This window comes from Notolepis coatsorum (genome assembly GCF_963971535.1).
Source record: "Notolepis coatsorum genome assembly, chromosome: 17".
NCBI lineage: Eukaryota > Metazoa > Chordata > Actinopteri > Aulopiformes > Paralepididae > Notolepis > Notolepis coatsorum.
Window position 1 is genome coordinate 90,838,825 of NC_140181.1, and position 13,413 is coordinate 90,852,237.

Genomic DNA, 13,413 nt, shown 5'->3' on the forward strand with positions numbered 1-13,413 from the left:
CAAATACACACACATGCACGCACACAAACACACACACACACACACACGTACCATACCATACCACACACACACTCTTCCTCTCTTCCTCTCTTCCTCTCTTCCTCTCTTCCTCTCTTTCTCTCCCCATGCATGCAGATAGTATACCCCCCCCCCCCCCAGACATACTGTACACAGATAATATCCAGTTGTGATGACAGCAGGGGGGGGGGGGGCAGGTTAAAGGCCTGAGGTCCAGGTCCAAAGGTTCAGGGCTCTCGGAGGGGGGGTGCTCCTCTCGTCGCCTAGGCGACAGCGTTCTCCAGCGGCTCCTTCTTGTCCGCCGCGGCGCGCTCCGTCCCCGGCGTCCCCTGCGCCCCCGCCAGCTTCCGCTGCTCCTCGCTCTTCTTCAGCTCCCGCTGGTACTTGGCCATGATGGCGGCGTAGGCACACCCGTACACGGCCGCCGCCAGCATCATCAGCAGCACGATGCCGCACACCACGCCGGTGATGATCACCGTGGCGATGGCGTGGCGCAGGTTGACGGGCCTCGGCCTCTGCTTGGGCTCGCACTCCGGCAGGCCCCTGCCCCCGTACCCCCCCTCCCCCATCCCACGGGGCCGTGGAGGGCGGGGCCCGAGGGCTGGGCGTGGTCCCCGTGGGTGTGGCCTCGGAAGAGCCTCTCGGTCTCCAGGTGGTGGATGTTGGCGAACAGGTAGTTGTAGCTGGTGGTCATGCAGGCGTGGAAGAGCTGGTAGGGGACCTTCTGCAGGTCCCTGTCATTCATCTCCTCCGGCTGGGAGCACAGCACCTCGTCCACCGCCCCGCCTGGAGGAGGGAGGGAGGGAGGGAGGGAGGGAGGGGGGGAGGGAGGGAGGGAGGGAGGGAGGGAGGGAGGAGGGAGAGATGGAGGGAGAGATGGAGGGAGGGAGGGAGGGAGGGGGGGAGGGGGAGGGAGGGAGGAGGGAGGGAGGGAGGGAGGGAGGGAGGGAGGGAGGGAGGGAGGGAGGGGGGGAGGGAGGGAGGGGGGAGGGAGGGAGGGAGGAGGGAGGGAGGGAGGGAGGGAGGGAGGGAGGGAGGGAGGGAGGGGTGGAGGGAGGGAGGGAGAGAGAGGGAGGGGGGGAGGGAGGGAGGGAGGGAGGGGGGGAGGGAGGGAGGGAGGGAGGGAGGGAGGGAGGGAGGGAGGGAGGGAGGGAGGGAGGGAGGGGGTGGAGGGAGGGAGGGAGGGAGGGAGGGAGGGAGGGAGGGAGGGAGGGAGGGAGGGAGGGAGGGAGGGAGGGAGGGAGGGAGGGAGGGAGGGAGGAAGAGGGAGGGGGAGGGAGGGAGGGAGGGAGGGAGGGAGGGAGGGAGGGAGGGAGGGAGGGAGGGAGGGAGGGAGGGAGGGAGGGAGGGAGAGATGGAGGGAGAGAGTGAGAAAGAAATATATATCCGATCAATGGCAATTAAACTCCCTCTGTGATCTAGTGTGTGGGAAGAGAGTCCATTTAGAACATCTAGAAACGATGGTGTTAAATCCATCTCCTATACGCACTCCACCACCACGACTGCCTAAACAGAACCTGGTAATGGAGCCCGAGGCAGTTCATTACCTGATATGTTACGTAATTAGTAGCAGGAGTTAATGGCTTGAGTTAACGGCCGGTGTTTAGTGTGATCTGATAGCACCTCGAACAGTCTCGCAGAGGAGGCAAAGATCAGAGACATCATCACCTGTCCTCCCTCTCTCTCCCTCTCTCTCTCTTCCTCTCTCTCTCTCTCTCTCTATCTCTCTCTCTCTCTCTCTCTCTGCACGTGCTCTCCTGTAAATCTCCCTCTCTTTATTCACCTCATATCCTCTTTTTCTCTCACTCTCGCTCTCTACCCCCTCCTGTGCGTCGTCCCCCCCCCCCATCCCCATCTCAGATTAACCAGTGGCATCCTATTAAGCATAGTGCTCTACGTCTAGGCACATTATTCAGATTAATACTCATTAATATTTGAGCCTGGGAGAAGAACATCATAATATAAGGTCGGATGAAGCGAACAGGGGAGAGAGAAGCAGCTTGCACAGCGAGCACAGCGGTCACTAACAGCTCATCCAGTGCATGTTCGCCTTGTAGTTGTGGTGCAACATTGCATAGCAGATTATATCCTAAACACAAGTGCGTCGGCTTGGGTTTGGTCTAACACAGCGGTTACCAAACTATTTTGGCCGTGCACCCCCATCACCTCCCGACCCAGCTGAGGCACCCCCCCAATGCCCAACAAAAAAATTGGGAGAATAATAATATGAAACCAAGTAAACATTATCCTCGCCTTAGCGAGCGCACAACAATTAACCAGCTATCAATCAGCAGCAGTTATTAACTAACATGTAGGTAACACCAGTCTTTTTACTCAAATTGCAACAAATAAAATACTTCACCACACGAAAGAACAAAATGAGAATTACATGCATAGGCTCAGAAACAGATTGGCCAATATCTTTTTTTTTATTATAATTATTATTATTAAAACGTACGTTTTTAAATGAAAAGTTTCGTGAATTTCATGATTTACACAGTGAAAATCCCCATTTGAAAAAATGTATCTTAGTTATATTTATTAGTAAAATAACACCATAGCACCGCCATTAGCCTTTTCATGTCACGCACCCCCAAGAGGGCTCTCGCGCACCACAAGGGGTGCACGCACCACAGTTTGGGAACCGCTGTGGTGGTTCGCCCCTGTATGTTCTGACAGTTTGAATCCATAGCCATCCCGATTCCCTCTCTGATGTATTTGTCCGAGCGTTCAGAAGACAAGATGGGAGCGTGCAGTGCATCTCACAGCCCCATGCACAGCGTTGCGCCTCACCAGGAATGACCCACTGCTGGGCTAACACGCTCTGGGGGAAATAGGAGCTTGTCTCCTCCCTCTGTCCTCTCTACCCATGTGAGGGTGTTCCCCCTCCCCTCTCCTTGGTATAAAGGAGCCCCCTCTCTGAGATTCGTTCTCTTCTCCCTGGTGTCCTATGTAGCTAGTCGCCTGGATGAGAGCCATCCAGCCATATCTCTGACCATTGATACTTTCATCTGAGTTAATAAATTGTATTAACCGGCTTCATCGACTGAGTAAGTTATTACATGTTTCCCACAATGCGTTTGACTTCCCAGTAAGAATCCTCTCACCTCATCCTACATTTACATTTAGTCAAAAGTCACGCTTTTAGTTCTGTATGACAAGTCAACAGGAAGGGTACAATGAGTAACAATGTTCATCACACAGTGCTACAGTCTTGAGTGCATAGCAGTGAAGACATATTAGTATAGTAGGTAGTAATAGGCAAGGAAGATTATGGGACCATTGGATTATTGGAAGATTGTCTTGGATTTAATGAGATAACCAGCGATGATGAATAACATGATGATGACGAGGAGTAGCACATTTAATGTCACAATATTGTTGACGACTTTACAATTATATGTTTATTTTTGTTTTGTTTTGGAAGATAATCTGATAGTCAGTCAACAGTGGTCCTGTGTAGCTCTCTGGGCGACTCAAATGGTTTAGCATGGCACTTAATGCTGCTAGGGTTAGGGGTTTGATTCCCATTGGAGTCACCCTAACCCTAAACATGTGGGGGGTCCTTCATTTATGGTAAAGGACCTCACCAAAAGGTATATGCTATGTAATGCACTGATGATTTTACTCATGATAATACAGATGCAGAAAAGAAAAAAACGTACTGACTATTACTACTATGTACTATGCTACTATACGTATACTGTGTTCTAATATCTACTACTATGCACTCAGGGTGAAGCACTGAAATCTGGCACTGCAACCACCGGTGTACCCCTCCTGCTGACTTGTTGTACACAATTTGTAAAATAATATAATTTTTTTTTATAAAAGCGTCGGCTAAATGACGTAGATACACTGTACTGAAGGTTTTCCATGACGACCACAGATGGGATCCTACAGTACGTTACGCGTGACCACAGTCTCAAAGGCACGCTGATGGTGTCCAGTACACCGTCAGGAGGTGTTGTCACCCCCCAGTGCCTCGCTCATCTGATAGGGGTTACAGCCGGCTACACACACACACACACACACACACACACGCACACACACACACACACACACACACACACACACACACACACACACACACACACACACACACACACACACACACACACACACACACACACACACACACACACACACACACACACACACACACACACACACACACACACACACACACACACACACACATTTTCTAATTGGACAAACCTTTTAGTCTTTAGTCTAATCCCCAATGTGTCTATTTCTCTGGGGAAATGGTATTACAGTTTTACATCAAATATCTCCATAATGGGGCCTTTTTAGCTTATTGTGAGCGAGTCTTTGTTGAGGCCTCAGGAGGGCGTGCTCCAGAGCAGCGGTTCTTAAACTGCGCGTCGCAACCCAAAGTGGGGCCGCGGGTAGGTGACAGTGGGGTCGGGTTGCGCATTGGCAAGTAAAAAAAACAATACAAAATCTCTATATACAGTATATATATTTTTTTATGTTCTGGCAACATATTTTGGCAAAATACGCCTCGTTTTTATAAATGTGTATTGATAACATAGTGCTGTGATTAAAGGTTCTAATAAATATGCACGATCAAGTTCAACAACGTGTGCTTTTATTTTGATATTCCTTAATTCCATGTTTAAAATTACGCCATACATTAAGTGTGGGGTCGCCAAAAAAAATCCTAAATAAAATGGGGTTGTGGTATAATTAAATAAGTTTGAGAAGCCCTGGTCTAGAGTAAGCTGCTCGTTTCAAGGAGGAACCAAACCAGGTGGCCCGTACGCGTCTATGCTTTAGGCAAGTGGCTTGTCCTTCCGCGTTCCCGTTTTGCGCTCTGATTGGCCACGCATGTTTCTGGTCATGTGACATGTGCGCCCAATAGCGTGACGAGCTGTGTCTTTGCCCATTTCCGCGTCGAACAGCCTGCAAACGACCTGGCCATGCTCTAAGACAAACTCTAACCTTAACCAACTTCAAAAGAGTGCCTAAGCTTAACCGTCCAAAAACTTGCCGCCACGCTCTAAGACAAACCTTAACCAACTTCGAAAGAGTGCCTAAGCTTAACCGTCCAAAAACTTGCCGTCCCACGATTGGCGCACATGTCACATGACCAGAAACGTGCGTGGCCAATCAGAGCGCAAAACGGGAACGCGGAAGGACAAGCCACTTGCCTAAAGTATAGAAGCGGCCCGTACTAGTGGTGTGGGTACATTTGGAAGATGATAAAGACACTCGACATGATCCACCCAGTGCTCCCTCCAGCCGGGGCTCTGACCTTTGAACAGGTAGGTCTCCAGCCAGAGCTTGAGACCTATGAGCTGGCAGTCACACCTCCAGGGGTTCCCTCTGAGGGTCAGGCTGTCCAGGCGCCCCAGGGCCTCCAGCAGGGAGCGGTCCAGGCGCTGCAGCCTGTTGTGGGCTAACCCCAGCTGGCTCACGTTCCTCAGACTGTCCCCCATGGCTCCAGGCAAGCCCACCAGGCTGAGGAGGAGAGCCAGGACACAGCTTGATATACCGGGTACGATTCAGCTAGCGTGTAGTGCAGTGATGAAAACATTATAACAAGATACAAGATACTTTAATGCCACACAACGATGGTTGGTGGTAATTGTTTGCGGTACAGTTTGTTAAAAGCACTGGGACATCAACATGAAACATCAGACATCAAACGCCCCTCTCCCAATCCCCACAATAAATACATATATACTGTACATAAATACATACAGGACAGTCACATGTAACAGTGTCAGTCAGTGACGGAGGCTTGCCGTCTGTACAAAGGGGGCGCGGGCGGGCCAGGGTGTTCAGTGTTCGGACTGCTGTGGGGAAAAACTGTTTGTGAAGGATGTGTCTCTGTTTAGAATGGACCTGCACTGGAATAACACTGTAGCGTGTAGTATGATGTTGAAAACACTGTAGTGTGTAGTATGATGTTGAAAACACTGTAACATGTAGTATGATGTTGAAAACACTGTAGCGTGTAGTATGATGTTGAAAACACTGTAGTGTGTAGTATGATGTTGAAAACACTGTAACATGTAGTATGATGTTGAAAACACTGTAACATGTAGTATGATGTTGAAAACACTGTAGCGTGTAGTATGATGTTGAAAACACTGTAGCGTGTAGTATGATGTTGAAAACACTGTAGCGTGTAGTATGATGTTGAAACGTAGCGTGTAGTATGATGTTGAAAACACTGTAGCGTGTAGTATGATGTTGAAAACACTGTAACATGTAGTATGATGTTGAAAACATTGTAGCGTGTAGTATGATGTTGAAAACACTGTAGTGTGTAGTATGATGTTGAAAACACTAACATGTAGTATGATGTTGAAAACACTGTAACGTGTAGTATGATGTTGAAAACACTGTAGCGTGTAGTATGATGTTGAAAACAATGTAACGTGTAGTATGATGTTGAAAACACTGTAACATGTAGCATGATGTTAACACTATGATCGCCGGGGACGAGTTAAGATGTCATTCCTAGCCATGCTCATTCTGCCGAAGACGCCGTAACTCGTCTTTGATGTCAATATTTCAAAAATCTGTGACCGAAATCATATTTCCCCTCCGGAGCCCTGAGACACACTGCAAAGCTCCACTCAACTCTCTATCGGTTCAAGAGCGCCATCTGGTGGCCGATCGGCAGATCGCCAACCGGAAATGAGCCTTTGAACCGGAAGTGCTCATCCATATGTGGTCCGGGCACTCGCTATCGTTAGAGAGACTCCGTCTTGACATAGTGAACATCGATCGGTGCAAATAACTCAAAAAAACAACATGATTTGGACGTATATACTATTATACAACCTGGAAATGGATCGGGCATTTCTCCATCCCATAATAGAAAAAATTCTGTTCCACGCTCATCTGCCAGCGGCGCGAGGAAGCCACGGTAAGATTCAGCGTTATATTCTAACGTGTTCCATATAAACTGCTATGATGAACATATGACCCACTCTGGATGAATCATCTAACGCTGCCCACGGAATTATAAACGATCCCCCGCCCATCCGGTCATCATCAGATGACACGTAGTAACTTCTAGAAGCACATCCAGTTGACATTTTTTATCTCGCGCCGATTGCTATCAAACTGTATTTCATCATCAATATAATGCATTTGGAGCTATAAATCAAGTTCTGGAGAAAGCTGCAGAAAACGATAAAAACATACTTATACTTTAGACCATATTTTAGTATGAATATGTGAATGAAAAAGTATAACGTTGCTACACCCTGAACAATACATATAGGGCATTGAATGGGTCATAATAATGGCAATCTAGCAATAGAATTTAAAAAGTTATAGCCCTGCAAAGAAGGGGAACTTCTCCATAGACAAATAGAGCTGGCGAGGGATGGTAAATTATGAATTTAACCCATGGCGATCAAAGTGTTAAAAACACTGTAGCGTGTAGTATGATGTTGAAAACACTGTAGCTTGTAGTATGATGTTGAAAACACTGTAACATGTAGTATGATGTTGAAAACATTGTAGCGTGTAGTATGATGTTGAAAACACTGTAACATGTAGTATGATGTTGAAAACACTGTAACATGTAGTATGATGTTGAAAACACTGTAGCGTGTAGTATGATGTTGAAAACACTGTAGTGTGTAGTACGATGTTGAAAACACTAACATGTAGTATGATGTTGAAAACACTGTAACGTGTAGTATGATGTTGAAAACACTGTAGCGTGTAGTATGATGTTGAAAACACTGTAACATGTAGTATGATATTGAAAACACTAACATGTAGTAGGATGTTAAAAACACTGTAACATGTAGTATGATGTTAAAAACACTAACATGTAGTATGATGTTAAAAACACTGTAACATGTAGTATGATGTTAAAAACACTGTAACATGAAGTATGATGTTAAAAACACTGTAACATGTAGTATGATGTTGAAAACACTGTAGCGTGTAGTATGATGTTAAAAACACTGTAACATGTAGTATGATGTTAAAACACTGTAACATGTAGTATCTCGTGGGGGTCTCGTAGTGGTGACCGGAGTGCCGGATGTCCCGCGATGATGTCGGGGAGTTCGCGACCCTCTCTGCGCCACCCCCCTTCCCCCTGTCTCCGGCTGTCCCTGAGCAACGACCGGAGTGTTGAATGTCCCGTGACTAAGACGGGGAGGACGTGACCCTCTTGCGCCGCCCCTGTGCCTCAAATAGATCCGCTATCAACTCTATCTTTAATCTTTCAAAATGTTCAGTTGCTATCGCTATTAGCTCTATCTTTAATTTTTCAAAATGTACAGTTGCTATTGCATGCACTCATCTGTGTTTCACCACACACATGAGTGCATGCTTACCAACTGTCCGTCTGCAACACTACTATCACCGACATCTAAGAAGGGAGATCCCCCCTTGAACGGCCCTTCTAAGGTTTCTCTCCTCCTCATTGCCTGTGGAGCTTTTTTCCCTATTGTTAGGTTTTAGTGAGTTTTTCCTTACCTTCGCGTGGGGTATGTCTGGGAGTGCTTGCATTCTTTCATTTATTTGCATTCATCTAAAAAATGTTTGGACCCTATGGTGTTCTTGTTCTGTTCTTGACTTATTGTTATGTTGTCTTCTTGACTTGTTTAAAGAAGACCTGTACGGCCCATGGGGACATTAACGTGTGTTGTCGGGCCCTATAAATAAATTTGATTTGATTTGATTTGAGTATGATGTTAAAAACACTGTAGCGTGTAGTATGATGTTGAAAACACTGTAGCGTGTAGTATGATGTTGAAAACACTGTAGCGTGTAGTATGGTGTTAAAAACACTGTAGCGTGTAGTATGATGTTGAAAACAATGTAACGTGTAGTGTGATGTTGAAAACACTGTAGCGTGTAGTATGATGTTGAAAACACTGTAGCGTGTAGTATGATGTTGAAAACACTGTAGCGTGTAGTATGATGTTAAAAACACTGTAGCGTGTAGTATGATGTTGAAAACACTGTAGCGTGTAGTATGATGTTAAAACACTATAACATGTAGTATGATGTTGAAAACACTGTAGCGTGTAGTATGATGTTGAAAACACTGTAGCGTGTAGTATGATGTTGAAAACACTGTAGCGTGTAGTATGATGTTGAAAACTGTAGCGTGTAGTATGATGTTGAAAACACTGTAGCGTGTAGTATGATGTTAAAAACACTGTAACATGTAGCATGATGTTAAAAACACTGTAACATGTAGTATGATGTTGAAAACACTGTAACATGTAGTATGATGTTAAAAACACTGTAGCGTGTAGTATGATGTTGAAAACACTGTACCATGTAGTATGATGTTGAAAACACTGTAGCGTGTAGTATGATGTTGAAAACAATGTAACGTGTAGTATGATGTTGAAAACACTGTAGCGTGTAGTATGATGTTGAAACCACTGTAATGTGTAGTATGATGTTGAAAACACTGTAGCGTGTAGTATGATGTTGAAAACACTGTAGCGTGTAGTATGATGTTGAAAACACTGTAATGTGTAGTATGATCTTCAGATTATACTGTAGTATGATGTTGAGAATATACTGTAATATGATGTTAAAAACACTGTAGTGTGTAGTATGATCTTCAGATTATATTGTAGTATGATGTTGAGAATATACTGTAGTATGATGTTGAGAATATACTGTAGTATGATGTTGAGAATATACTGTAGTATGATGTTGAGAATATACTGTAGTATGATGTTGAGAATATACTGTAGTATGATGTTGAAAATATACTGTAGTATGATGTTGAAAATATACTGTAGTATGATGTTGAGAATATACTGTAGTATGATGTTGTCGTTTGACAACACATGATTTACAAAATACACAATTTGCGGACATGAAAACCACTTTTCACTGAAGCTGTGATGATGTTTGGTAACCGCTGCTAGTTATTGATGTATCTTCAATGTTATTGATGTATCTTCAATGTTATTGATGTATCTACATTGTATGTCTATCCTCAAACCGAGACAGAATACAGGAGAGATTCATCGGCCCCGGTGCCGCTTCTGTACCTGTTGTGTGAGAGGTCAAGGTGCGAGAGCGAGCGGACAGGTCCGAGCAGCCGCCTGTCAAGCTCTCGCAGGCTGTTATTGGCCAGGCTCAGGCGCTGTAGAGTCCTCAGGCCAGCAGTGCAGAGGGCGACACGGACGTTATGGAGTTATTGGACAGGTCGAGGATGCGGATCAGGGGCGTCTCCCGGAAGGCCATGGAGCCCAGCCCCCGGATGCGGTTGTCCTGCAGGTACAATTCCTGGGTGTCCGGTTGGAGCCGCCGCGGAATCTCATATAAGCCCCGCCCCGACAGTCCACCACTTTAGTGTTCGCATCGCAGGTGCACTCCTTAGGGCAGGCATGGGACGAGAGAGGAGGAGCGAGAGGAGGACAAACACCAGTACCACTGGAGAGAGAGAGAGCAGAGAGAGAGAGAGAGAGGGGGGGGAGGAGAGGAGAGAGAGAGAGAGAGAGGGGGGGAGAGAGAGAGAGAGCAGAGAGAGAGCAGAGAGAGAGAGGGGGGAGGGAGAGAGAGAGAGAGAGGGGGGGAGAGAGAGAGCGAGAGAGAGAGAGGGGAGAGAGAGAGAGAGAGAGAGAGAGAGAGAGAGAGAGAGAGAGAGAGAGAGAGAGAGGAGAGAGAGAGAGAGAGAGAGAGAGAGAGAGAGAGAGAGAGAGAGAAAAGGGAGATAGAGAGAGAGAGAGAGAGAGAGGGGGAGAGAGAGAGAGAGAGAGCAGAGAGAGAGAGGGGGGGGGAGATAGATAGAGAGAGAGGGGGGAGAGGGAGAGAGAAAAGGGAGACATAGAAAGAGAGAGACAGAGAGAGAGCAACAGATGGAGAGAGGGCAGGGAGAGGGTAAAAGAGAGAGTGATGGAGAGGGAGAGAAAGGGAGAGAGAGAAGAGAGAGAGAGAGCGAGCAGAGAGAGAGCAGAGAGAGGGAGACAGGGAGGGAGATAGAGAACATATGGAGAGAGAGCAGGGAGAGGGTAAAAGAGAGAGTGATGGAGAGGGAGATAAAGAGAGAGAGAGAGAGAGAGAGAGAGAGAGAGAGAGAGAGAGAGAGAGAGAGAGAGAGAGAGAGAGAGAGCGAGAGAGAGACATTTATAATTACATGTATTGACAATCCAGGCTGAACTCATGGTAAGATAGAGAGATTCAAATGTGTTTCTCATGTTTTATTTTCTCAGAAGGTGTCTTAATCTTTGCCATAGCTTTAATCCTATTGGATAAAAAAATATGAACATAACATAAGAAAGATAAGAAAAGTAAAAGTAATTAAAATTAGTTTGATTGAAACTACCATTGCACGATTATGATCTTTAATCAAAAGGAGTAACCAAAAAGGTCACAGCTTTGGCTTTTGAGTCAATTTGATGCACGAGGAATGAAGACGAGGTTAATCAGTTGACTCGTGATTATCAGGAGTCAGGAACCCTTTCACCTTCAAGAGAATCTTATCAGAGAGCCCACTCATTTTGAAAGAGCCACGGCAAGGTTTACACTTCCATGTATTACAAATATTAGCATTTTATTCACATATCAGCTACTGTACCGAAAGACGCAGCATTGATGCCGTCAATCACATTAAGCCGGAGAAGAAGGAAAAGTCTATCTTACAGCGTCTCCCCCCCCCCCCCCCATGTTGAGTTGGTGAGTTATATATACAAATATATAAAATAATAATCGAACCCTAACTACTGTAACCTTACTGTCATGTCCTAATGAACAAACCTACACTAGCACCTCACACTTTGATGAACATAGTTACTCAGCTGATAGAGTGTTGCCCTTCGTGATGACTTGTCGTACAGAACTTGTAAGCCGCTTTGGATAAAAGCGCCAGCTAAATGACTAAATGTAAATGTAATTGTAAATGTTATATAATATCTGGTAAAGAGCCACTACATGGACCCTGAGCCATAGGTTTGCTCCCCCCTGCCCTATATATCCGCCTCTGGCCACACACGCATCCCCGGAGATATTCAGTGTCTGGTATGACTTCACATGTTCATTCCTTGTAGAATATTACAGTAGTATTTATAGCATTGGCAGAACCGTCTGGAGAGGCTCAGAGCAGATGGAACGCGGCTAGCTCACGTTGCAGCATCGTGCTCATAGATCTTCGGATAGATAGAGAGGGGGCGCGTCCTGCTCTATCGTAGCAACTCCACGTATAGGAACGACTAAGACGGCTAATCGTTTGAATGTCTTGAGAATGAGTATGGAGAGCGTGGTCGGCCATTGTGAGTATCGTACTCCGTGAGGATGCTTGTTTAATTCCCATGATAATCCAGTGTTCCATGGCAGCCATCTTAAGCCAAATGGCCAACGACATTAATTAGAAACGTGACACTCCACCGCTATTACGTTTCACTCCCCCTTCAGCGCATCAGCGGTTAGCATTCATCCGTCTCAGATGATGGAAAGCAGCAGCGGAACGGTCCTGAAGCCGTCAACACCTGCTTGTTTTTGTCCTGGATTTCCTCTCGTATACTTCCCCCGCTTCTCTCTCCCCCGCTCACAATCTCCAGTGATTCCTGTGTTGCGTTATATTTAAAATCCATAGGATTTCATCATGTTGTCATCTGTGTCTCCAGACGTAGCCTGTTTGTGGGGCGGTGTGCGGGGGGGGGGGGGGGGGGGGGGGGGGACTGCTGTGTTTACACGTCAGGAAACACCCAGGTGCAGATGGTCCGAGGATATATCCCAGGTGTTTTAGTCAGCGTGTGCACGAGTGCGGGCGTGCACGCATGTGTGTGTGTGTGTGTGTGTGTGTGTGTGTGTGTGTGTGTGTGTGTGTGTGTGTGTGTGTGTGTGTGTGTGTGTGTGTGTGATCTGTTGCTTGCACAAAATAAATCCCTGTGGGTGCATGGCCGGATGCACCTGAAGTCCAGTGTAGTGCAATGCAATGTGTTAATCACACCCTCGTTAGACTAATGAGAGTGTACACACGCAAGTACGCATCCATGCAAGCAAGCGCACAAACAAATACGCACGTGCAAACATACAATTACACACACACACACACACACACACACACACACACACACACACACACACAGCATCAGCCTAGTGGAGCGTGGTAACAGCAGGCAGGTCTAGAATGGGGTCAGCGTAGGAGAACGGCTCTGTCCTCTGATATGTTCTAGCGGCCCCACTGTACACACTCGGAGAAACCTATAGTGACGTGACTTACATAATAACCCACAGCGTTCGGTCCCCATTGAGATTCAGTGCCAATTTGCAAGGGCATCTCCCTGAGTCAGACAGGGCGATGTTGACATACAAATGTCAACAACATCTGTTAGCGACTGTTAATTCTCTCGCGGTTACAAGCGCGTACCACAGTCAACGGCAGCTATGTCAACACAACGTACAGTACGAAACAAAGCT

General features: G+C 46.5%; 1 protein-coding gene across 1 annotated transcript in view; it reads right to left on the minus strand.

The window, feature by feature from the left end:
* Positions 1–281: 281 nt before the first annotated feature.
* lrtm1 (leucine rich repeats and transmembrane domains 1) overlaps positions 282–13,413 on the minus strand; it is a gene marked incomplete at both ends in the record, with an annotated part of 19,088 nt that continues 5,956 nt past the window's right edge. Inside the window, 7 exon segments of the mRNA XM_084333548.1 lie at positions 282–589; positions 592–804; positions 5,297–5,502; positions 10,044–10,158; positions 10,161–10,331; positions 10,334–10,394; positions 10,397–10,428. Coding sequence (XP_084189674.1) covers positions 282–589; positions 592–804; positions 5,297–5,502; positions 10,044–10,158; positions 10,161–10,331; positions 10,334–10,394; positions 10,397–10,428 — 1,106 coding nt within the window.